The sequence below is a fragment of the Gouania willdenowi genome, chromosome 1 (genome assembly GCF_900634775.1).
Source record: "Gouania willdenowi chromosome 1, fGouWil2.1, whole genome shotgun sequence".
NCBI lineage: Eukaryota > Metazoa > Chordata > Actinopteri > Blenniiformes > Gobiesocidae > Gouania > Gouania willdenowi.
Genome location: NC_041044.1, coordinates 24,200,273 through 24,227,214, shown reverse-complemented (window position 1 = coordinate 24,227,214; position 26,942 = coordinate 24,200,273). Strand labels below are relative to the sequence as shown.

General features: G+C 38.2%; 3 protein-coding genes across 4 annotated transcripts in view; 1 reads left to right on the top strand and 2 right to left on the bottom strand.

Moving 5' to 3' along the window:
* The window catches only part of ube2o (ubiquitin-conjugating enzyme E2O), a 45,043-nt gene extending 27,096 nt beyond the window's left edge, over positions 1-17,947 (bottom strand). For both annotated transcript variants that reach the window (XM_028450931.1, XM_028450936.1), the window contains exon 1: positions 17,465-17,947. In XM_028450931.1, the coding sequence (XP_028306732.1) occupies positions 17,465-17,863 (399 nt within the window). In that variant the 5' untranslated portion in view covers positions 17,864-17,947. The remainder of the gene's footprint in view (positions 1-17,464) is intronic.
* Positions 17,948-19,797: 1,850 nt separating this feature from the next.
* Positions 19,798-22,029, top strand: aanat1 (arylalkylamine N-acetyltransferase 1). The gene is made up of 3 exons (XM_028449407.1): positions 19,798-20,235; positions 20,481-20,635; positions 21,578-22,029. Exons 1-3 carry the CDS (start codon positions 20,088-20,090, stop codon positions 21,881-21,883), a joined length of 609 nt encoding a protein of 202 aa, XP_028305208.1. The 5' UTR covers positions 19,798-20,087; the 3' UTR covers positions 21,884-22,029.
* Positions 22,030-23,029: 1,000 nt separating this feature from the next.
* LOC114453981 (inactive rhomboid protein 2-like) overlaps positions 23,030-26,942 on the bottom strand; it is a 42,406-nt gene continuing 38,493 nt past the window's right edge. The window contains exon 18 of the mRNA XM_028434077.1: positions 23,030-24,897. Within this exon, the coding sequence (XP_028289878.1) occupies positions 24,466-24,897 (432 nt within the window). The 3' untranslated portion in view covers positions 23,030-24,465. The remainder of the gene's footprint in view (positions 24,898-26,942) is intronic.

The following is a 26,942-nucleotide window of genomic DNA, read 5'->3' as shown; positions in this document are numbered from 1 at the left end:
CATAATAATAAATAGATTTATTGCATTTCTTTGCAAGACAAGAAGGAAAGTGATTCATTTTGGATCATTTTTGTTGTAGTTTGTTTTCAGTATTCCTCGTGATGTCCCTTCACTCCGCAACACATTCAATTTCAGCTGGATTCAGATCTTTTGTAAGCCCCAAAATAAACACCTGCCACCCCTTTTAGTCTGTGAAAGCACCAGAAATAGGTGGGGAAGTCACTTTGGCAGCGTTTTGGGTGGGCAAACAAGTAATCACAATAAGAAGGAAGTAAAAAACGCTTTTATGCATCCGTCTACGGCACGCCACATCCCAAAATACAAAAACAAAAATGTTTTTCGGACGATTAGAGTGTTTACAGAATAGATGAAAACAAACTTTCAGGTGGCAATTTCAACCTTTTACATTGGAGTTTTGAGCAAATTATATTCGATTTATTGATCTATGAGGGCTACACTATGGACTTATCTGATCAAAATTATCGTCCGTAGCAGCTTTAACCAGCTGAATAGAAAACATTGTTTATGACATTTTGGTACAACTGATTCAATTCACAAGGGCTTCATAATTTATATATATATAAATATATATATATATATATATTTTTTTTTTTTTAAGTATAATAATAAAAAACAAGAAATATTTGTAAATGTGCATCACAAAAAGGATTTTGATATAGATATTTTATTAAAAATGTTTGAATGTGTAAAATTTTAAGCGAGTTTTTTTTCCTCTCATCCACTTCCATATGTTATACCAAAGTCCATCCAATTTTTGTAGATTTCTGGAGCAAAGCCAGCACTGCTCCTGACCAAAAGCCCTGCACCAGTTGTTGTTGTGACAGTGTCAGCCAAAGATAGTAGGGCAGATGTAAGGAATTTCAATGCAAATAAACAAGGAACCAAAATTTAAAAAAAGAAAGGAAAAAGCAATGCTGAGAGTTGAGATTAATGGCATCAACATTTATGTTTTGTGTGGTCAGGTTCAGCGAGACTCTGGGATAGGGGGTCTCCAAGTGTACACATATAGAACAATATCACTGTATTAGGGACCAGAAGGCTGCTGGTAATTCCAATGACTATTGTAGTAAATGTAGTCAACCCATTTTCACAGGAATCCAGCAGTAATGTGATCATTGAATAAACCTACACATTTCAAACTCAAGTTCTAATCACTTCCATGACCACGCCCGTATCAAATCAAATGAAGCTAGATACAGAGAAAACATGCTAGAATAAAAACAACCAGGAGCAGATGGTGAAGTGCTAAGTAGAGCATCTCCCAGATTTTGACCGGCACTTTATTTATTTGGATCCAGCACCTCATTTTTAATTATTTGAATTTTACAGCACCTCATTTGCTTTTAGGTGTTTTGATTACATTTTGAAGTATTATATTTGGACAGCTGTCTTTTATTGAGTTGAAATCACTGGAAATTTCATTGTACACACAAAATTTAATGTAAAAACTGAGCATGAGTGAGAGAGAACTTAGTCAAGCTACGCCCACGCTACGTCTCAAGCGTGATTTTGCACAAAAATAGTTTCCTGTCACCTAGGAAGACAGTAGAAAATGGCTAAAAAAGCTTTTTTAATCCAATAAGTGAAGCTTAGCCTCAGGTAAAGGTTTTTCTGTGGAAATAGCAGAGGAGAGCAGCAGCACAGCAGCAGTTAGCGTAGTGAGTAGCACCTGTGGCGATGATGCTAATGCAAGAGAACCTGCCTCCAAGTTCCAACAGACAGGACACAAGAGGAAAACTATCCAGGGGACATGATGAGGAATCAGGGACAAAGAAAAGAAAGTGACAACAGTGAAAGTTCTGATATGGACATTGAGACTCAGTTCAAAAACAAGAAGAGCTGCTACTCTTGGCTTATGAAAGACAAGGAAGGCATCAGCTGTGAAATATGTAAAAAAAAAAAAAAAAAAAAGTTGCGAGGAAGTTCTTCATGACTGTTTAAACAAATAAAAGGTAATCACTTATTTTATTTTCATTTTCTGCTGTGCTGCTGATTCATAAGAGTTATGGTGTAAAAGTTTGTAAATATTTTGTATTTGTGGCTTTTTGTGTTCTGAAAGTTTAGTGACCTCTATGGCTAAATTAACAGTGATTTTGCGCTGTCCTTAGTGCTGAAACATGGCAGATTTGACAGCTGTCACTCAGATTGAGAGATGGGTGCACTCTGTAACGGGCGATTGGCTGTGCTTCTTTAAGGCTGATTCATTATTCTTTTATTAAACATTTAGGTTAATTGGTTGTTTACGTTATATTTTTGGCCCATTTTGTTATTAATAATAATAATAATAATAATAATAATAATGCATTGGATTTTATATAGCGCTTTATCATAGACACTCAAAGTGCTTTAAAGAATTGAGGCATTATTCTTTCACTCCACACTTAGTGGTGGTAAGCTACTATTGTAGCCACAGCTGCCCTGGGGCAGAATGATGGAAGCGAAGCTCCCAGTGTGCGCCTTCGGCCCCTCCGACCACCACCAAGTGTCTTGCCCAAGGACACAATGACAGATACCACTGGAGCGAATGTCCCCCACTGTGGCACCTGGAATTCTCAGTGGTCTCCCATCAAACTACTAACCAGGCCCAGACCTGATTAGCTTCCAAGATCTAACAAGCAATGACAGGCTGATATGGCCACGAAAGTAAGCAAAAGGCACTTCCCGCCGTTTGTTCCGGGACCTCATGATTTACAAATTGGGCACTAGTGCTAAGCAATGCAAAATCACAGAGTGATAGAAAAAGCAGTGTTTTTAAATAAAGTAAATACCTGTTTTAAGTAAATATTCTGTTTAAGTTGCCCCAAAATTAAAATTCTTGAAAATGAGTGAACCAAAGCCGAAAACCGAAACACCAAAGGAAAAATATAATGCAAATTAGTAGTATCATTGCGTATAAGGATACTAACTAACACATGTGTATTGTATATATTTAGAGCTGGTGCTGCTCTACATCTTGTTGATTTGGACATGCAGGAAGGGAGCACAGCTCTATGAAAGGGACAGCAGAAACAGAACAGCAGTGATGGTAGAAGATAAATATATACTAAGTGAGTACAGTACAGGACATACATCCTATAGGAACCTCCATCCTGTGCAATCCAACATAAGTGAAGTGAAAAGCAAGATGGAAATATGAAAGGACATAGGGATATGCAAACGGCTGAATTAAAATACAGTATATTTAAATTAGGAGATCAGTGTAAGGTAAGAAAAAATATATAGTAGGGGAAGATAGGAAGTCACATTGGTTGACAGTATAAAATGAGAAGGATGGGGGAGATGAACAAGATTTTAATAATGGGGAACTGATGGGAAAAGGTAATATGAGAAGATGGTAATAAATCAGGTTGAACACTGATTCAGGAAAAGTATCTGTTCTCATTCTATTGGCTCTCAGTGCTGCATTTCATAGTGTAGACCATACAATTTTGTTGCACGGATTGCAAACGTGGGTTGAACTAAATTGAAAAATAATGCAATGGTTTAAGTCCTACTTGGAGGAACGAAGTTATTTTGTAAGCACTGGAAATTTTGAATCTGACAGATTACCAATGTCCTGTTGGGTTCCTCGGGGCTCTGTTATTGGACCCTTTCTGTTTAGCCTTTAAATGCTTCCTTTAGGACAAAAGTTTTATTAAACTGGAAGGTTGATTATCAGAGCTACGCAGATGACACACAATTATATCTAATAGGGATGTGAAGCTCTGGGTGTCTCACGATTCGATTCCATTCCGATTCTTAGGGTCACAATTTGATCATAAATTGATTCTTGTTTTAACAAATTCTCGATTCAAAAATTGATACAATGCATAGTGTGTTAAGGCAAATTATGACATCAAAATAATACGGTTTGTATAACATAATTTTAAATAAACTGATTCCAATGATGTAATCACACAAAGGCAAACTTAGGACAAAGGTAACATTTATTCATGCTAAACAAATAATAATAAAATAAGAGGTCAGAGCACATTACTCCAGTTTTAAAGTCTTTACACTGGCTCTCAGTCAGCCTCAGAATAGACTTTAAAGTTCTGCTGCTGGTGTATAAATCTGTGAATGGGTTTGGTTCAGAATACATCAGTGAGATGTTAGTCAGGTATGAACCCAGCAGGTCTCTCAGAAATATGGACACAGGTCAGATAGTGGAGCCCAGAGTTCACAGTAAACATGGTGATGCTGCTTTTAGTTGTTATGCTGCAAAGAAGTGGAACAAACTGCCAGCAGAGCTGAAGTCAGCATCTAATGTGAACATTTTATAATCAAAGTTAAAAGCACTTTTTTTCTCTACTGTGTATGATTGAAAGGGAGATTTTTGGTCATGTTGTTGTTGATGTAATGTGTTGATGATTTCAAAAAAAATGTGTTGCCGATTTTAATGTTCTTAATGATTTTATGCTGTTGAATGTTTTCTGTTGCACTTTTTGATCATGTTAAGCACATTGAGTTGCCTTGTGTATGAAATGCGCTATACAAATACATTTGCCTTGCCTAATGACAAAAAGGGATTACATGTGTGACAGAAAGAGAATAAAGAAATAAGATGAGCAGTGAACGGTGACAGTGCAGAGACGGCAGCGTGAGATTGAGGCAGGTCTCTGGAGAAGGATGAAACGAGAGAGGGAAGGACCAGAAATAGATGGGAGCACATCAAACAGAGTCGAATAGAAAAATGTGAAAGAGAGGAAGAAGACTCTCCTTGGGACTGACATGCGAGTGGCTAGTAAAGATGAGAAGATAAAAGTCAGAGGAACAAGCAGGGAACAAGGTGAGGGGAGGGTGAGGTCAGCATTATGGAATGGAATATTATGGAGAGGAAAACATTAAAAAAATAAGTAAATAATATCAACTTAGTAAACAAGAAATTTGCATGTGCTGATACCAATTTGGTTTGCAATAAAGTGAGAATTGTCCTCCAGTTAAACTGACCAAAACAACAAGTGTGCAACAGAAATATCATTAAATTAAGAGTCGTTGAATTTAAAGATGTTATTATGAAATAAGCGTTATGTTGTGCGGCTAAGAAACAGCATGGAATGAGTAGCGTTGCTATACGAGTGGGTATCCACAGCTCATTAATAACATAGTTGGCAATCATTATCTACTAGGAAAGAAATGGATCTTCCATTTATTCTTCATACCCAATTGTTCACTAAAGGGTTGTGGGAGCTAATCATGTCAGCAGTAAAGCTCGAGCAATAATCGGTCGAAATTCAGCATTTATATAATTATCCTATCAGCCGTTTTTTCCACCTGTAGCCAATAAATTTTAAGTTTATTTTAAATGCGCTCCTTTGGCTCTTATACAGACATCTCTTTCTGCTTGAAGTCAACACTCTTGGCTGTATAACAATGTTCCGCCTACAGCCCCCACTGATTGGGTACAAAGCAATTGACAACCAATCAATACTAAAGGGTCTATGCAGCTCCACAGAGAAAAAGGAGAGGAATGCTCTGTGAAGCAGCGCTGTGAATTTTGAAAAGAAGGCTACAGAAATGTTGCAATAAAAATCCTCTATGCTATGCTAATGTTTTAAAGACGCCACAACCTCGGCATGTAAAACACACCAATATACTGTTTTTAAAAATCACATACCTTAAGGTTTGGGGATCTGGTACAATTTAAGACTGCACAGATAATGTATAAAGCAAAAAAATAAACTGCTACCTGCCAACATACAAAAACGGTTCACAGACAGACAGGGGGCTTAGACTGTAACTTTAGAGAAAAACTAAAGTTGAAACAACAGTATGCTCGGACTAATTTAAAAAGTATGAGTATTTCCAATTGTGGGGTGATTTTATGGAGCGATCTTGATTAAACGATTTAACAAAGTATGATTATAATGCAGTTTAAAAATGTTTTACAAAAGATATTGAAAAGTACAGAAAAGAAAAATCTCAAAGATGTTGATGGTGCCTGAGCATTTTGTTTTTGTTCTGTTTGTCTTATAAGCTCAATTGGAGTATTTATTTGTATTGTCTATTTAGTTTATTTTAATGGATTTTGCAGTTGTTATTGGTAAAGAATGGGGGTAGGACTTCACAAGCCTAGACTTCTTCCTATCCCTTGTCGAACAAATCAAATGTGTAGAAAATTTAAATTGATAGAGATTTCTGTTGAGATTTGTTTATTTGTTTCTATCTGCTTCAACTTTCTGCATTATTGATTTAACAAAGTACAGAAATCCAACCTGGGATTTTGTTAATACTGAAATGATGACATCATGCAGTGATATTTGTGAGCTTTAGTCACTGCAGGTTAAAATGCAGTAGTTGTTCTCATCAAGCACCACAGCTCTAAATCTGTAAATGGAGCTCTTATAAAAGCCTCTCATGTTAAAATTCAAGCTGGAGTAACAAAGATACACTGCTTTACAAGCAGGGCCACTCTGACATGAACTGGTAACAGGACAACTGGGACCAAATGGTCTCTCTATGGAAAGCAAAGGGTCCAGCATCATGGAAGACCAGTAAGGTCATCATTGGGATGGAGCAAAGCAGTGAGTGGGGAGATAGTTAACACAAACTAAACAAAAACGTCAGCAGATTGTAGGCGGCCCAGTTCAGGTTCTTATATGGTATATATAACTTGTCAAATGCCGTTTGTAAAGATGAAACAAAGCTATTAAAAGTTAATTAAAGGGGACATATCATGCTAAATCCACTTTTTTTAGCCCTTAAATGCATTTTGATGTATATTTAGATTGTTTAGAAGCACAGAAAAGTTCAAATTAATCTCTTCAGGTGCTCCGTTGATATCTTTATATTCTGTTTTGGTTATATTTTTCAATCTGTTTCGATTTTTCGATTCTCTATTACGTTTTTTGAACAATAACGTCAGCGGAACTGCCAAATTAGTACATCGACTCCAGGCCCAACACTTCGAGCAATCCGCCATTTTTATTTCTCGCTTTTATTTTGTAGTCCAAGCTCCAGGATGCAGAAGTTACGAGAGGAGAAATCAAAATGTTTGGTTGTTGGATGTAGTAACCCACACGCTTCATTACACCGTCTCCCAGCATCAGAACCTTTTCAAAGTGCCTGGTTGAGTTTTATTTTCCACGGAAATGTACCCACATCTGTGGGTAAGGTCATTTTTGTGTGCGCGAAGCACTTCAAGGATGACTGCTTCAGCAACCTCCGCAAGTATAAAGAAGGATTTGGCGAAAGACTTTGTCTGATTGAGGGTTCAATTCCTTCTATCTTTGGAGACGACAAACAGAGCACTTTGGTAAGCTGTAAATAACGCTAAAAAGTGTGATAAGACGTCCCTGTCATTGTTTTGTTAGCATTAGCAGTTGCACCGTCTTCATATGTTAGCGCTGTGTGCTCGTTTTAGATCCTTGATGATATGGCCTACGTGATTTAATTTAAGTCTAAAGTTTTCATTAGTCATTTCATTTTGCCGTTTTTGTCTCTGAAAAGACTGTATTAAAATGCATTTCGTGACGTTAGCTTGGCGCTAGCGTTAGCTCGGTGCTTGTGTTAGCTCACTTGTTAGGGTTCTGCAGGTTCATCATCTTCATTTTCATCTCGCTCCGCCGGGTCCGACTCTGGCTCGAACATGTAAGAATGGATGGACAAGTATTCCGTTGTTGACATTGTGTAAATATCGTGTGAATAAACTTTTTCTGCGCCGCTACATAGCCATATCTCTTCTATCAAACTACAAAAATGGCCGAGCAGGGTGGAGTTGAACCTGGAGAGGGGGCGGGGTATGAAGTGTCTCATTTGCATTTAAAGAGACCGCACCAAAACGAGTTGCTCTTAGAAGCACATCAGAAAAGGGGTAGAAAAGGGGTCTGGGGAGCTATAATAATGAGGAATTCAGACCCAAGCAGTGCAGTTCTGCTTTATATAGACCACAACTGTATGATTTATATCTAAAAAGGAAGGATTTAAAACCATATGTTCCCTTTAATAAAAAGATAATTTAGTTGAAATGCATTCCCACGGCTTCACTGTTGAACATTATCAACAAAGGATGGCGAGTCACTGCAAGTCAGAAGTCACTACTACTGTACACGTGTGTGTTTAATTCCAATGGTTTACCCTTTGCTCCCCAAACAAGGACCTTATAGATTACTGCAGCCGATTGGATTTATCCACTTTAAGAACAAACACCTCTTTAATTGAATTTTTTTTAAATTTTCTTCCAGTCAGTGTCAGAAAAAAGTTATTTTTGGCCTTTTTGTCTTTTCACATAACCAGCCAAATTAAATAATGTTATAACTATGGTAACAGGAGGAAAACTGCTCCAACTATGATATTCTTTCTAAAGTTCAGCGATTTAAAAAACTTGATGTCTAAAAACGGCTATTTCACACAGAGATTTGTGCCTGCACTACCTGCTGGGCTGATGTCTTGCAGCCAGTCATTTTCCTTTAAATAAAAGTCTGTTTATAAAAAAAATATATAAAAAAAAAAAAAAGAGTCATCTGCACTTTGCTGATAAGTGATTACGCTTGAAGTGTGCCACAACACCCTGCTATGCTAAATATTGAAACTGAGCACAATTTTGTTTTCACATCTCTAATCATTCAATATTTACTTTTTTTTAATTAAAACAAATATTCCAGTAATCCCAAGCCACACAAACAACTCAGAGAAAACAGTGCAACAAGTCTAAGGAAACAATCAGATGAACTTTACATATTCATTAAACCTTTAATATACATGAATGCTACAGTCCATGATTCTGTGTTTTGGCTTTAAAATGAAACATTTGAAAAATGTTCATATTTTTCTAATGAGTAACTGAATGACATGAACAGTCTGAGCAGCCAGGTAGAAATGATCACAATCATGTTAGATTTGTATTCAGGACAAACCATGCTCCCAGATGTAAATGCCACTAACTTGAGGTCAATGTTAAAAAGCGGAGAAGCAGTCCTACAGAAGTGAATTTTTTTTACTCAAATGTTCACAAAGCAGCAGCAACAATAGGAATAACGAAATAGAAAAATAAAACTACCTTTAATGCCATGATTAGAAGAGCTGTACAACAACAATATATGCCTTGTGATCATGGCAATACAAAGCTAATCTCAGACAGATGCAAGTTTAAATGTAAGCCTTTTCTTCTCAACAGATTTTGCTGTTTTGAGCAAATATTTGTCCTGCAAAAATAAAAAACAATAAAGTCAATTTTGAGAAAAGATGGGCTTTTCCTACTTTACCATTTGCTTTCTACTCGTTTCCTTACATCTTTGTCATTAGCAATGTCAGCAATCTGTCAACATTAGCAGCAACTCCCTCCACCTGCCCCACCCTCACACAGCTCTAGACAGATGTTATTTAATACCACTACATGGGCTGCTTGATTATAGAAAAAATAATCATGATCATTTTACTCATAATTTAAATCACAATTATTCAAATTACTATTTGTCAACCAAAACTTTATTTATTTTTTGTACAAAACAATGGAAAATATATTATTTAAACATGAATAAAATCCTTCAAACACTAAAATTAAGTATGTTCACTTTTGCACAAAACAAAACACCTGATGCCTGTGATGTGTCTTTGCTCTAGGTCAGGGATCTGCAACCTTTACTCTCAAAGGAGCCATTTTGCCTCATCTCAACTGGATTAAAGTCCTTCTGGAGCCAGAAAAACCTTCTCAATGAAGACAATACAGTGAATGAAATTCTATACAGTTAAAATGACATAGAATAATGTTTGATTTCATGATTTGATTTATATTGATCATGTAAATGGCAACTTAAAAACAGATTAAAATAAAATGAAATAAATTAACATCAAGAAATAACAACTAAACAGTATCTTGCATCTTCAAATTCTTACACATCTCAGTTTACATGAACACAATGTTATATAAAGAAGATTATTTTTAGTTAATGTATTTAAAGGGCCACAAAAAGTAACTTGAAGTTTGATAACACATGATCATGTGATCAACACTCATTTCTTGCCACACATAAAACATGCATATTGAACCTGCACATTGGTGGTTAAATGAATCTGTTCCCACACAATTAAAATCTCTATTTTCTTCCAGAATAGTGTTTTTGTTGGTTTAGTTATTTACCAGGGATTTAAAACTTAAGGTTAGCCACAGGTGCAGGAAAGTTGATGGTCTGTAGATGTTGCAGGAAGTGAAGTAGGAAGGTGCTGAGTCATTGCACAATGTGATTTATTTTTAGGTTAACAAATTGTTGTATGTTTTTTTTATTTGTCATTAATCAATAATAGCCTCTGTTGGAAAATAACAACTCTTTATTTCAATAGGTTTTTTTTAAAGCTATAGGGAGCCATTGCAAAAGAGTCAAATGGCCACATGAGGCTCCAGAGCCGCAGGTTGCAGACCCCTGCTCTAGGTCTTCATCATAAAACTATTTAGCAAATAAAACATATGTAAAATTGAAACAAAATCTAAAAAAAAAAATTAATAATAATGATTCTCTCAATTATGTTATTTCATAATCGTTGGGTGTAATAATTAAAAAACTGTAATCGAATTTCGATTAACTGCACAGCCCTATAACTACAGTTTTTTAATTTTAAAACTGTCAAAATATTGCACTTTTAAAATCATGCAAACATATTGAGTTGCCTTGTGTAGGAAATTCACTAAACAAATAAACTTCCCTTGCCCACTAAGACAACCAAAATTAGTTTCCCAGTCACCAACAACAACTACAGATCCAGTCACATTTTAAAATAGACGTGAGATAGACTGCCTATGTTGAGAAATGATACTAGTTCCATCATAGCTGCGTACTCCAGGCCTTTTGGATGCATGATTACCCACACATCCCAGGATGCTGCATGTATGTAAGACAGTAGATACAGCGTTCACTCATTACACCAATAACGTTGAAAGAAATCACTTTGCTCTTCCAGGCTCATAACGCCTTTAAAGCCTTGCAGGCAAGAAAACAAATCAGCTATGTTTCTGACTGCCTCACTACCGGAGTGTTAAAGAGGGGCAGCCGACAATAACTGAGGTGTCCTCATTTGTACCTGTGCGCAGAAGTCGAATGAGACCCCATCCACACGCAGCTGGATATCTGCTAAAACAAATATTTTAGTAAGGTTTGGCCTGTCGTCCAAACGAAAATGCAGGATAAGGTCATTAAAAACAGGGCTTTTGGAAAACTCCGACCAAAGTGTAGATTCAAAACTCTGGTTTAGTGTGGACACTGATAACCAGAGTTTTAAGTTTCCAAACGTCAGGGGTACTGTGCGGGTGACATTGGTGTGGGGCAGCAGTGGCCGGTTTGGGGTGCTTGGGTATGCCCGCTTGTTGGCCTGTGGCTGGCGGGGTGGCCCTGCTTGGGCGGTTGTTGGCGTCCTCTCTCATCGGGGGGCCGGAGCCACCTCCCTGTGGGCCGTGTTGTATTGTGGCGCCGTGTGGGCCTGTGCTGGTCCTGGTGCGAGAGCTGGTTTCTCTGCTGCGCAGTTGCTCCCTGTTGCAGAAAAGCAGGCCGCTCGTTGCCGGCATGCGGCAGGGGTGTCCCGCCCCCCTGGACCGCTGGGGCTATTGCCCCACTGTGCCTGTGGAGTGGGGGGTGCCGCCGTGCTCCGTGGGGCCGGTATGGTTCGGGATGTGTTTCCTGCAGTGCTGCTTGGTGTGCAGTCTGCTCTCTACCTTCTACAGTGGCCAGCTATAGACAGGCCTCCTACATGGACAGGGTCCCAGATACTGTTAGGCAGGTGTGCAAAGCTATGATGGAGCACTTGGGACCCCAATACACGAAGCTGCCAACAACAGATAGCACATTTATGCTGTTTGGTATGAATGGATTTTTTTTTTTTAAAGATGTGTGGACGTAACTTTTTTTTTAAACAAAGGGTGGATATACGTTTATAAAACTACCCAGTTGCATGTGGACAAGGCCTGAGGCTCTATAACCTGTTCCAGGGAAAGGCATTAAGCATTAATAGAATTAATAGTAAAATCCAACACTTCAGAAGCATTTCTAAAAGGGGAGATATCTTGTGTGCTTCTCCTGGTGTTACCTCATCATATCGTGTCAGACTATGGAAATGTGTGTGTCTACCAGGTCCGATAAAGAGACCACAGTAGAATAATAAAGGAAGACGTAGAAAAACAATAGCATGCAGTCATGAAGATTCATTTGAATAACATGAGGCCATACTGTTTAAAATTAAAAAAGTGCAATAAGAAAGGTAACCTCATAAGACCTTTTTCATCTGGTGGCCACATTAGAATTTAAATTAAAATAATTTACCGTGACCTTCACAGGGCACACCCCCCTCATACAATCGGTGGGAACACTGATATACTGTAGGTATTTGTTGTTGGACTGCTGAGGAAGCCAGCACAGGTATAGATCATAACATCAAACAAAGAACTGTTCTCCTGGTTTACGATAAAGCTCCAAGATAAAGAAATATCCCACTTCTGCAGAAACTGCCACACTACAGAAAGAATGCATCCTGTGTAGTGGTTGTTTGCTGAATATGTCTTAGAAACCAGGAAGATGCAAATAGACCTTGTGACTGATGTCACGGCACATTGACCCAGCTCCATCTTGGAAGATGACGGCTCTATGCGGATGCACCTGCATGAGTGTGTTTACTTGAATAATAGTGTTATTTTTTTACTTATTGAAAGCAACCCATGGGCTAAACAATTGTCAAAGGTTGTCTCCATTTGGCCTCAATATGTTGGAGGCCACGAATTATGTTGACACTCTACCAGAAGCTGAGAGAAGTTGGTACAAGGAGAAACTGGGTCTAATCGGCGGGAATGACCCCCCCAACGTTCCTGTTGAGAAATGGAATGAAGATGTCTCTTATTTCCCGGGAGTGACTTATCCTGACATTGTGAACTACATTGTCTTTACATCTAGCTCATACACAATGAACCACATGAAAAGTTTCAAGGAACTGAAAGCTTACAACCAGTTTGTTTGCAGCTGGATTTGTGAAGTAGCTGCTTTTATTCATAATGGACTCTATGTGGTTAAATCCAGGGTAAGTAGGCTCATTTTTCATAATTCATCTGTAATACGAGTGTGCAATGCTGGTTTTTCATAATCTGAGCTATTTTATTGATGACCTAAATTTGTGTGAAAAATAGATCTGCAAACTTGTATCAATGCAAATAAAACAATTTCATTATCCAAGCTTTTGGTCAAAGGACCTTCATCAGGGTAACAAACAACATGGCTACAATGAACAACTTTATATAATCCAGCCGTGTTAAAACACCCAAACACAGCGCAAAAGTTTACCATCGCTGTGGGCTCTCTGCGTCGCTATATACAATCTATGGTTTCAAAACGTTTCCTGCGGTGGCTTGTTCTTCCATTACTAGTACAGTGCCCGTCGGAAATATGTGTTCATGTGGGAGCATAAGGGGTATATTTGCGGGTGCAAAATGTGGGTGCAATTTTGCTGGTTTAATTCTATGGTACATGTGCATGACTTCATCATCACTTTTATATTTTTTTGTATGGTGTATTTTCTGTAATGTATGTTTTTTTGGAGTCATATGTATTTGTGTATCTTTCTGTTGTCTTTTTGTGCATAAATGTTTGCCGTTTTTTTATTTCAATTTTTTTTGTAATATATGTTTTTTGGAGTCATGTATTTTTGTATAATTATTGTTTTTGTTGCTATTGTAGTGTGATTCAGGAGTAATTTTGTGTATTTTTGTACAAATATTTAGTTGTGTGTATTTTGAGCCATTTTCATATTTTTGTTGTATTTTTCTGTAAATGTATGTTTTTTTGAAGTTGAGTATAGTGCCCGTTGGAAGTATGTATTCATATAGTGGGAGCTTAAGAAGAGTTGTCAATTATGGGCATAATAACATACTCTGTAGCATTATAAAGGGGTATATTTGCAGGTGCAAAGTAAAATAGCGTGTGCAATTTCCCTGGTTTAATTCTACGAGACATGCGCATGATTAATGTGTTGGGTTTTTTTTTTTTTTTTTTCATTTTTATAGTTTTTTCGTTTGGTGTATTTTTCTGTAATGTACAGTGCCCGTCGGAAGTATGCATTCATGTGGGATTATTATAAATATTTAGTTTAGTGTATTTTGAGTCATTTTCATGTTTTTGTTGTCGTTTGGTGTATTTTTCTGTAATATATGTTTTATGGAGTCATTTTGTGTGTTTTTGGAGCCTTTTTGTATATTTTTCTGCATTTCTGTTGTCGTTTTGTGTACTTCCTGTATAAATGTTTAGTTTTTTGTTTTACGTCATTTGTGCATTTTTTGTATAATTATTTTTTGTTGCCTTAAGTCGTGTGATTCTGGAGTCATTTTGTATCTTTTTAGTGTCGTTTTTTGCATTTCTGTTGTCTTTTGTATAAATATTAAGTTTTATGTATTTTGAGTCATTTTCATATTTTTGTTTTTTAGTGTGTGTGTGCCTTCCTAACTTTCACTAAACTTATCTATTTTCAATAGTTAGGTGTAGTGGCAGGTGTGTCGTGAGTGAAGCTGCAGTAATCATCAAGCAGGCTTCACTATATAGCACCGTTTACTGATCTGACTCAACACTACAGTCACTACCACCCAATGGACAGGTGTTGTTACACACACACACACTGTAACCGGACTAAATGGTGGTCCGTTACACACACACGCACACCATTGCCGTCAATAACGTCCGGGCGCCCCCTCACACCCTGAGGTCAAAAGCTCAATAGGTTTCATTTCGGGGCTATCCAGAAGTGAAATAAAATTAAAATAAACATTTTGAAATGACCAAATTACTCCAAAATAACAGATACACACACTCGGGGTATTTGGAACCCGTCGACCAAGTTTTCGCGCACACACCATCACCATCACCATCCTTGAAATATAGTATAGATGGCGGAGGGCCGTACATCACGTGACCTGTGAGATCATATGACATGGGTCTATAGGCATGTTTATCAGCCAGTTAGTTACATGTCTTCAGATTTAGTTTAGTCAAAAGTAATAATAGTGGCCTCACCTGGGTGTGTTACACAACTGCTCCAGAACATGCCATTTACCTGCACCAAGGAGGTAACTACGGCATGTATTTATTCATTTACATCACCAAATACATGTAAAATATTTGTGCAAACATCCAAAAACAAAAAAGTGCAGCCTCACACACTGCAGGAAGTATTTATGAATTATTGATCTGTCTCGTAACAGACTCTCAGGAGATACAGAGAAATGATAAGGTGGGTGTCAGGGCAGTGCGTGTGGTATAGCAGATAAGCAAATGAGAAGACAAAAATAGAACTACACAATGAAAAACACATGCACGGCAAAGTGTGGAGATCACTCAGAAACACCAGATACATCACGAGGTGACCGAACAGTGTCATTGTTAGAGGGGTGAAGCTTTCTGCTTTTGTTCTGTAGGAGGTTTGAATGACGGTCTGACCAGAACTTTGTGCATTTTACTCAAAACACAAAGCAAAGCCAACACTGGGCTGCAAAACAAACAGGTTTTGGATTGAACCCTGTGAGCTATTTCCATAAAGGAAAAGGAAAAATCTAGAGAAAAGGGGAGGGGTAGAAAATAACAATTACAGATCCCTGAGTGTATTTGATGACATACTGGTGGTGAGCAGTCTTATATGTACCCTCCATTCCTCTCAAAGCAAGCAGGCATATGTTCCAGTCACTGAGAAAACTGAACAGCATGAGTAGATTTAGAAGAAGATGGATGCTATTGAGCATAAAATTATTTGAAACAGAGCACTCAGAAGGCAAACCTCTGCCAGGCATGAAATATTCTCTTTGCCAGATATTGGCAGTTATCTGGATCAGTGATCCTGATTATAATACCATAACCATTTACACTTTAAAAGCATGTAAGACATTCTATCCCCATTAATAACAATACAGTATAGGTCCAAATGGATGGGCACCCTTATTTTTGAATAATCACGACGAGTCCTGATCTGATCCGGATAAAACTTGGTGGGGGAATGAAAGAACTAACCAACATTACTGAGTCAAATTATGATAGATATGAATTCATATGTATTACAGATATTAATTCTTAAAATTTTGGTAATGAGAGATATGAATTGTTTTATTTTTCAAACTGATCCAGAATCAGTGTACTGATCTGAATCCTTTCCAGAATTTAATGTCTACAACCATAAACATGGTGGTCCCAAACAAAGTACTTCTAGTGGAGTCAATGCTCCACTAGAAGTTTCAGCAGCAGAAAAACAGGTCTACTCAATGTAGAAGATGGTCATGTGTTGTCGATGGGTGTATTGATTGTGACACTAAAAAGCTCTTAGGATCCGTTTAATTGATTTGATACAACGTAGATGCCAGTAATGCTACCAGTTTTTCAGCATTTACACCTGTTTGTGTACTAGTTAAGCTACATCACTAAGTAACTGGCATGTGAACATGACAGCAAGCTGGGGGTTTGAAGAACATGTTTCAGCCAAACTCTTTGCTAAAACACTTGAAGAGATTAGACTCGCTTGATACAAAGTATGTTATTAATAACCTCCAAAAGAGCACCACAATCAGTACAGACCCAATATCGAATCCCGGACTAACTTATCTATAAGAGACAACTTCAACTCAAAACAGACCCCACACTATGAAATATGTCGAAGGGACAAACTCTGTAGGGTCTGTTAAAGAGAAGCAAGAGGAGCTTGGATCATATATGATTAATACACTGTGTCACATAAATTAAAGTGGAAACCTGATGTAAAGAGGTGGACACTGGTAATATCAGCATCATTGGCCTAATTCATGGCCATAACAGCCTGTCATTGCCTGATCTAGTTAGATCTCGGAAGCTGGTTGGTAGTTGGATGGGAGACCACTGAGAATTCCAGGTGCCACACTGGGGTGGCAGTCACCCCAGAGGTATCTGTCATTGTGTCCTTGGGCAAGACACTTCACCCACATTGCCTAGTATGAATGTAGTGTGTGAGTGAGTGTTGGTGATGGTCGGAGGGGCCGATGGCGCACTATGGTAGCCTCACTTCTGTCAGTCTGCCCCAGGGCAGCTGTGGCTACAATAGTAGCTTACCACCACTAAGTGTGGCATGAAAGAATAATGCCATAATTCTGTAAAGCGCTTTGAGTGTTTATGATAAAGTGCTATATAAAATCCAATGCATTATTATTATTATTATTATTAATTGTTTAGTGTCAATTTAGTTTATCATTTATAGTTTCTTAATCGATGCCGTCAGACAGAAGTTGAGTCCAGTTTCTTTATCTTATGTAAATCATAACTAAACATAACCACTCTTCATATATAGACTAAAACAGAGTAGTGAAAGCTGCTGTACTTCAGCTCAGAATCGATTATGAAAGTCAGGTTATAGTCAATGGACTGGTTTGTTTATGTGTCCTGATGGAGGTGTTAGGTGATGGTGGGTGAGGCGGAGTCCTGACGGGCTAACGAGCCCACCGAGGGCCTCCGCGGACGGATAAAAATGTGGTCAGCATGCGGCGGACTCGTACCTTTGTCTCCCTGATGTCCTGCTTCCCTCCCTCTGGGTACCACTGGACGCGGACAAAACCGCGACCGAGAGCCCTACTCGGGGAGTCCGCGGCACTATCAGTGTCCGAGCCACACGGGACTCGACCTGCACCTCCATCAACACCTCCTCCATCTCTGCCGCTCCCACCACCATCGTCGTCGAGGTCTGAGTCCGAGTTAAATTCCTCCTCGCCGTGGATCATCCGCACCAGGCCAAATCGGACTGAGCCTCGGTAGCGTCCGGAGACGAGGTCGTGGGAGAACAGGAGCCTCTGGGAGCCGTCCGCCGTGGAAGGAGGCTCTGAGACCGGGCTAGTTGCTGGAGAGAGGCCCGGTGTGGGTGATGCTTGCGCCGCATCCGACGCTCCGGGCTCCGCCATCGCTGCTGTCAGTGAGTGACGCAGGAGCGCGAGGACGACGGGAGAAGCAGAAGAGCCCAGTAGTTCCTGGAAGCACGTGGTTACGTAGTTACGAACGGCTGCGTCACACTCGCAATGCGACTACGTCATCACGCATTACCCTCTGTAACCGCTACGAGCCACTCGAAGCCACAAACCATGACAGGGTTCAAATCACGCTGGGTATGGAGGTAGATTTGGGTCTTTATTATTCAATAAATAAAAAAACAATTCTTATATATATATATATATATATATTCAATCAAAAAAAAAAAATTTGAGACCCAAATAATTGCTAGGTTTTTTTTTTATTTATTTATTTTAATTGAAATCTTTTTTGAATTTGGGCCAAATTATGGGTAGTACATTTGTGTTTTCATTACTCAATCAAAAAATAAATCGCTTAAATTAAAAAAAAACAAAAAAACTTTTCAATCAAAAAAAAAATATTTACAATCAAAGAAAAAGTTTTCAAATGCATTTATTTAGATCTCAAATATTTTTTTTGCGTTTGAACACGTTTTTTATTTTGATTGAAAAGTTGTTTTTTTTCAATGAATATTAAAGACACAACTCTACCTCCATAGTATATTCTGTAATCCTCTAAATCAGCACTCTGCAACCTTTACTCTCAAAGGAGCCATTTTGCCTCATCTCACGTGGATTAAAGTCCTTCCGGAGCCGTAAAAAATACTTTCTCAATGAGGACAATACAGTGTATTAAATTATATAGATAGTTATAGATTATATTGAATTATATATGTTTTTAGTTAATATATTTGTAGGCCTACAAATAATAACTTTAATTTGATAACACATGATCATGCTAATTGCTAATCTCTCACCACATATCAAGCATGCATTTTAAACTGGCACATGTACAGTTAAAATAAAATTGTCCCACCACAATTAAAATCTCTATTTTCTTCCAGATAGTCTGAATCACAATTACTGAGCCTGAAATAAATAATCTAATAAAAGTTAGCCTTCGTCTTGTGTTAGCTTTCTGTTAGCATTGCTTATGATAACAGGTCCTAAATTAGCTGTAAAATACACTAAAAACAAATATCTATCATCTAATTTCTTTCCTATCAATTAATCAATGAAAATATAGATGTGTTTATAAAATGTGAGAAAGCTTGATATGAAACATGTTTTAATAGATGCTAAATACATATATGTAGAAATGTACATAGAAGTGTAATATGTTTCCCCAATTTTGCGTTGAATTGTAATTGACGATTTATATAGAATTTACAATAACAAAGTCAATGATCAAAACTCAATTACAATTTAATTATGATTACTACAGCAACAGATTTTTAAAATGACAATTATGATTATAAGTATGCCATAATTGTATCTAATTATCAATTACATGATTACAATTATAATTGACCCCCAACCCTGGCCACGGGTGCAAGGAAAGTTGATAAGACGTGAAGTAGGACGATGGCAGTTATTGCACAATGTGATTTATTTTTAGGTTGACAAATTGTTCAATCATGATTTTATTTGGTGTCAATGTCATTAATCATCAATACCCTCTGTAAGAAAATACATCTTTTTTTTTTTTTTTATTAAAACATTTTTTTTTTTTCAGCTATAGGGAGCCATTGCAAAATAGTCAAAGAGCCACATAAGGCTCCAGAGCCGAAGGTTGCTGAACCCTGCTAGAGAAATGGAGTGTGGAAAATGTGAACTTTGCTTCAAAGGGAGAGGAGAGGGACAGGCAAAGTCTTTAGTGTGGACAAGAAGAGTCCTTATATTGAGTCCTTAAGTTGAATCCTGGTAAGCATCATGGAAAGATCACGGGTTAGCTGTGATAATTGACACTGACGTTGACAAGTCTATCAGCTCCAGTGCTTCCAAGCGGCTGAAGCTCTCACTCTTTAAACTTATTCCTGACAGGAAACCTGCTGCTGTTACGCTTCATCCCATAATCTGTCTCAAGTGGAGGAGTGATGCTGGGTATTCTCGGCACACGGCACGGTGTAAACATGTTTATTGCTCGTTCCAAGGGAAGGGTTGGCTCTCGCAGGATTAGAAACAAACTCCTCCTTTACGCAGGTATAAGTAGCGCAGGGCGCCCGTCCAATTTACGCTCGGACCTCCGCACCTCATACGCAAGGATTCTGTTCATTTAAGAGACACCAGCAGACTGCCAGGAAAACACATTACTAAGCTTCGTCAAAGAGACTAAAATATGTCCGTAGTCAGCGCAGTTCCGTTCATGAAGCCGCTCCACATGCGCTCCCCGGTGCCACAGGGCCGCAGACACACGCTGCCGGCCAGCGAGTTCCGCGTGCTCAGCCCAGAGGATGCCATCAGTGTGTTTGAGATCGAAAGAGAAGGTAAAGTAATATTTTATTGTTTAGGGAAATTGTATTTAAAGCCATATATCCCGAATTTGGTTCAATTTGAAGGACATACATTCGCTGCGCAATTACGCACAGGTGACGCATTTTTGCTCTCGTAAAAAATAAAATAATAGGTATAAAAGGGTAGCCTTAGCCTTTATACATTTTAATTTTGCAATCTCTTTCAGTTCGTTGAACTTGAATGACCTGTATCTCTCCTCTTCATCCTTCCTACGCAGCCTTCATCTCAGTATCCGGTGAGTGTCCTCTTCACCTGGACGAGGTGCGTCACTTCCTAACCTTGTGTCCTGAGCTGTCGCTTGGCTGGTTCGAGGAGGGACGGCTGGTGGCTTTCATCATCGGCTCTCTGTGGGACCAGGAGAGGCTTAACTTTGTAAGACACACTAACAGTCATTTAGCATAGAGGAAGAGCCGAGACTATGTGCAAACCAGTAAATCAATACTAGTGTAGTCTGAATATTGTATTTATTTTTAAAAACGACCCTTGCATTATTGAACTATAATCCCTTTCCCCCCTTTAAACGTACTTACATCAGATAATAAAAAAAAATCTAGAAAGCATTACTTTGTGTTTGTTGAACAATTATATATATATATATATATATAATTATTATTATTTTGGGTAAGAAAACCCCCAAAAAACATCAATCATGTGGATTTAAAGACTTGGCAATTCGCTGCTGAAAGAACAGTTACCTTTTTTTAGCTGGTGCCTCAACTCCATCAAAGATCCATGGTTAAAAATAATCTAAACTCATCAAATAACTCAAATTGTTTGAGAGTGGCTGAATGGTATATATGTATATGCTTCCAGTTACCCAAGACACAAATAAAGAAGCATGGTTTGAGTATGAGATTGGATTGAGGGTGTGGGACAAATTCAGCAATGACCTCAGTTTTAGCTCATCTGATCTAAACTGAAAAAAAAAAAAAATCTATTTCTGGTCTCAAAAGCAAGATTAAACTAAAAAAGAAGTCAGAGGAAATATAAAGTAGTGTATACAATGATTCTGAGTTGACTTAATAACTTTGTGTTATACACAGATGTTTAGAGATGATAAATTAGAAATAAATAAATAAATAAATGGATGCATTACTATAATGAATTAGGAAAGATAAGTCATGCTGACAAGCTTATGATGGAAAGAGAAGAATGTCTGTATATGTTGGGGTTGTTTAAAAAGGGAGCAAAATAAGATATTAATTATTTAATGAAAATTATAATAAATGTTTCAAAATTTCTGTGTCACATGTTGCTGTTGTAATCACCCATTGACTTGCTCCCTTTAAATGCTGTCCTCCTCATCCTCCATAGGACGCTCTGACTCTTCACAAGCCTCATGGCACCACCGTCCACATCCACGTCCTGGCCGTCCATCGGACCTTTCGACAGCAGGGCAAAGGCTCCATCCTAATGTGGCGTTATCTGCAGTACCTGCGTTGTCTGCCTTATGTCCGACGTGCTGTGCTTATGTGTGAAGACTTTTTGGTTCCTTTTTATCAGAAGTCTGGCTTCAAAGTTCAGGGACCCAGTGAGATCACAGTGGGGCCTCTGACCTTCATTGAGATGATGTACCCAGTCAGAGGCCACGCCTTCATGCGTCGGAACAGTGGATGCTGATGAGAGACTTGTTGAGGATCTGTCCATGCTGGCGCAGCTGATGGGATCCACTGATTGGAGCCATGAGAAACTTTTCTGGTTCATGATGATGAGCACATGAACTTGTATTATTGCAAAGCTCAACTGTGTGATTGTGATGATCCTATAGCGGGTATCGAATTGTAAACTGAGTCAGTACAATACACAGAAGGGAAGTCATCTGCACTGCAGTCTGTGTGTTTTTTTTTTTGTAAATGCTGGTCATTAATTCTGTAGAAAACGGCTGCCTTTTTGTCATGTTTGGACTCTTACTCTCAATTATGACATACGATTCAGAAAAATCATGTATTATATGTTATTTTTATATATGTTCAGTCATTAGGATGATACTCTTCATTGTGCTTCGTTTACCATCATGCCAAAGTAAACAAGTTTACCACTAAATATGGAAAAACAAATGAGGAAATGTTATGAGAAAGGTGTGGATCTCTTTCTTTGTTTAGATTTTCATGTCATGATCAGAAAAATGTGTGTATTCCAAATTCTCTATGATCCTTATCACGATATTGGAACCATATTGGCTTTAATAACGGGCCATTGATTTTCCCCTTACAGCTTTTCCCTTTAAAACAGTCACCAGCTGTGCCTCCCAAAGTCTTAATAAAGACAGCTCTGTGTGTTTTAACAATTGTTATAAACAATAAAGGTTTTATTTATTTTTCTTGCTTCTATATTGTCCATCTTTTATACATATAAGATGTATCGAGTGTTGCAGAATGGTCAGGCGTGCTAGCCTCTGCAAGGTGTTATACAGGGACAATCACAAACATTTAATACAAAATCAACTATTTTTGGATGAAGGAAATGACTTGTGAAAACTACAGTAAAAGCTGGAAACACATGAGAAACACGCACAAGTATTTGATATGAAATCAAGCCTTGGTTTTCCTGTTCGGGAGCAATCCTTCCTTTGCCATTGGCCCTTTATTTTAACATTCACTATTTTGGTTTGTAAAATAAGGTATTGTATTTGCCATGTTGACAAAGTGGAAGGAAGTATTTTATCATTCAAAAACCAACACAAATAGTCTTCAACACCATTATAATTTGAGAAGCCTTTCATCCAGACAAAATATTAAGAAAAGCAGAACAAAACAGACCCAAATGTATCGTTGAAAACTTCCCTTCTTTATTTCATTAAACAGTAAAAATGGTTGAAATCATTTGGTCCCAATGCAAATACTTGACATACTGTGGCTGCATACAGACAGAACGAGGTATGTCTGCCTCAACATTCACATGTTCCTATGTAAAAAGGCACAGGAAGGAGGTTCCTTTTATAAAATGGGGTGCATTAAGTTCTTGCAGCTGGTTGAATACCAATGTAATCAAAGTGTATGAAACTAAACAAAACTGCATATCGTAACAGTACCTCTTTCCCAAAGACACACAAACTGACTAATACATCCATATAACTTTGTTTGTTGTGACTTCTGCAACAAAAAACACCACATGGCAACAAATAAAATAAGAAAAGTTTGGTGTCGTGCCAAGACGTCTAAGGTCCTGATTTACGTAACTTATCACATTGTCAGGAAACTCATTCAAACTGTGGGTTTAACAGTGCTAGGGGATTTAAACTCAGGAAATCAGCTAAAAGAGTTCCAACCCATCTGAGTTTTTAACTTCCAAATGTACTTTTACGGGTGTTTCATACCTGTTGAGGCCGTTAACTTAGGAACTCAATTCTAATAATACATCTAATGTATCCTGTGAGGACAGTTGTTTCTACAATAAATACTATGGTCACAGATTTGGAAAAAAAACTATTTAGATACCTCAGTAAGAGCTGGGATTATATTAAAACTCCGTCAATGACACACATAAAAAGCCAGTGTTGAGAGTAAGTATAAAGCAGCAAGTGGAGTTACTTTGGTAAGATTAGGCCAGAAACGGGTTCAGTAAGTGCATAAAGAATGACTTGACAAGGTACAAGGACAAGTTTTTAAATGCTGTTCTCTTTTCGGCAACAAGTGGTCTTGCCTTATTTAAGTACCAATATTTACTAGATGCAAAAATAACGCTAGGACTTTTTTTGCATTTAGCTTTAACTTTCCCTACTTAAATGAACATTGAGATTCTGCGTGTAGACATACAACATAGAAAAAAGTGATTGGCAGCATTCATAGTGTTATATAGTGTCATCTGGTGGAGTCTCACCCACGACGTAACAAGTGACAACTCAGGTTTCAGTCATTCTTCTCCTCTCAGCTGTTAGTTGTTTACACGCATAAAGGGAAGAATTTGATAACTGACCTGAAAGAGCAACAATTTATCCTAAAATAAAACAAAAAACCTTCTCCTTCATGTTTTAGTCACCTGAGTTAAATTTTGTGCCCTTTGAATGTGATCAGACTTGACTTTTGATAGTCAAACCTCAGTTGGTTTAAAAGGAAATAAGCGAGTCAATACATCAACAGAAATATGATTGCTAAAAGCTCTGAAGGCCGTCGAGTTGATCGGGAAATAATTAAACCCGTTGTCATCCGAAAGTCGGTAGAAATGCACAGCAGACACAACCATCACATCAAGTATCCAAGCAGCTAGTGCACCACATGGTTTATGTCGTGATCAATGTCATACTTTTCACAAAACTTGTTTGTGAAAGGCAGGCAGGTGAGATGCTCCAGCCAGTGCCAGTTAATGGGGTAAAAATAAAACCACACGATGAGGGAGGCAAACAGTGCAGTGTAAACCAGCAGTGACACGACAATCTGAATACGTTTTCGGTACTTGTCGAATGTCCCGAAGGTGACATATGGCAGGAAGGCGAAGGAGAGCAGCAGGCCACTGATGAAACCAAAGATGTGAGCGATGTTGTCGATCCACGGCAGAAGGCCGCACAGGAAGAGGAAGAAGACGATGCCCAGCAGTTTTAGGAAGGCTTTCCAAGGTTTTTCCAGCATCTGCCAGCCTTGGAAAAGCTCCACAAAAAGGCAAGCCAGCAGTCCGAACTGAGAGCCCGCAGGACCAACCTGAAGGAGGAAAGGATAACAGTAAAGAAAAAATACAGAAAGTAACAAAACTACAAAGCAATAAAAGAGTAAGATTCCTCTAATACAGGAGGCTGTTACTCTCTCCACTTTTAAGTCTAAACTCAAAACCTACTTATTCGATAAAGCGTATATCATGTAAAAGCGTAAAGCTAACCACTAGAAACAAAGCCATGAACCTGAAAATAGGAACTAAAAACTCAAATTATATAGTAAAACACCAACATTTTATTCAAACACAATCTTGATGGATGGGGGGTGATGATGAGGATTCAAGGATTTTAATTTGTCATTATGAGCATGACATATACATAACATAACATTCCCAATACACAGTCGTGATGGGGTCATGACATGACATGATGGTGTGTAAGATGTCTCTGATGAAAAACATCAGCATCAGCTGTTGTTTCGCTCACTTCTGCTCCTTAAAGCTGATATCCAAAGTTTCTGAGAAATCTATGTTTATGTATGATTCTTTTGAAATGCAAAAAAATACCTAACTAGTCTTTTACTATGGTCTACTGCTGGTGGTCATTCATATACTGTACGTCAATGTATATAAGTCCCACCTTCATCTTATAGACCCTTATAGAAATGGAAACGAGCGCCGTGATCGCGAAGCCAATAGGCTTCGATTTCCTGTAGCGGATACTGTCACGGAAACAAGGCCGCGCGTCATAACAGCAAACAGGTAAATATGATTTTGGCTCTTACCATAGACCTATATCAATGCAACCCAATGCGACCTTGTTATGTTCCGCGATGCGTGTGCAGAAAAGTAGAGGCGTGGCTTCTGGTAGATTGGCAGAGGCAGAGGGAGGAAGTGAGGCTGTTTAGGGCGGGACATCAAGACGTTTTTTCAGAAACTCCGGATATCAGCTTTAATCTACCACATCAGACCCCTGTACCATACCTACTACACTGCTTACATACTATTTACACTGACGTCCACGCCACCCCATACTCATTCCACTCACACAAAGTCTAGCACCAGGTGTTTCCATGCAGGCAGGCCTGCTAATACTCTATCGTGTTTTTCTGCAGGCTGTGGCTTCTCCTCGCCCTTCTCTATCTACTTTCTGTTTCAGGTGTCTTGACGCTGGAGTTGGCAGTTTCTGATCTGTAGTTTACGGCACAACTAGTCTGGGACAATGATGTTCTATCTCTCTATCCTGTTCTGTTCTTCTTTCTGTCCACTAACCCCAATCAGTAGAGGCAGATGGCTGCCACTTCTGAACCTGGTTCTGCTGAAGATTTCTTCCTGTTAAAAGGGAGTTTTTTCTTCTTACTGTAGTTGATGCTTGTTCATGTGGATTTGTTGGTTTTTTTCTTAAGAATTGTAAATTTTGATAAGCTCGAGATGGCTATTGTTATAATTGGTGCTATATAAATAAAGTTGAATTGAAATTAATTAAAACACACTACACAACGTATTCATTAAACACACGTTTAACACACGCTCACTGTGGTCACAGCGAGTTCTGTTTGAATTATCAGACCAAAATCCACCCACAGTGCCCACTGGGTGCTAGAGGTATTTTCATAAGGTCACACATAATCGGATTAACATGCATTCACCCAAAGATACGGTAAGTGTAGAGGGGGAAGGGAGAGTCTGTCTGAGACTTTTGAAAAAACCAACTACACCTTAAATCAGAAGATGATAATTCCAGAAATAACATGTTCTGAAATTATATGCACTTTTTATCATTCTAGGGCACTAATACTGATTCCAGTTCATCTTGAAGATCTGAAATGGAGGAGACTTGCAAGTTAACAGCAAGTTAGGTATGCCCACCCAAAGTCAATTTTCACCACCTGAATGTATGATGACAATTAGGGATGTCCCGATACAACTTTTTCACTTCCGATATGATATCAATAATGCAGCCTTGCGTATCGGTCGATACCGATATTTATCAGCACAAATCATACATACTTTTAATACTTATTTTGTAGTGTGGAATGTTAGAATCACATAATTGATAATTATTAAATTATGGCGCAATTATAATTTCAAAAAT

Coding starts and splice junctions, on each gene's coding strand:
- aanat1 (XM_028449407.1), top strand. CDS start 20,088: ATGTCCGTAGTCAGCGCAGTTCCGTTCATGAAGCCGCTCCACATGCGC. Junction 20,236..20,480: donor GTTTGAGATCGAAAGAGAAG/GTAAAGTAATAT, acceptor CTTCCTACGCAG/CCTTCATCTCAGTATCCGGT. Junction 20,636..21,577: donor ACCAGGAGAGGCTTAACTTT/GTAAGACACACT, acceptor CATCCTCCATAG/GACGCTCTGACTCTTCACAA.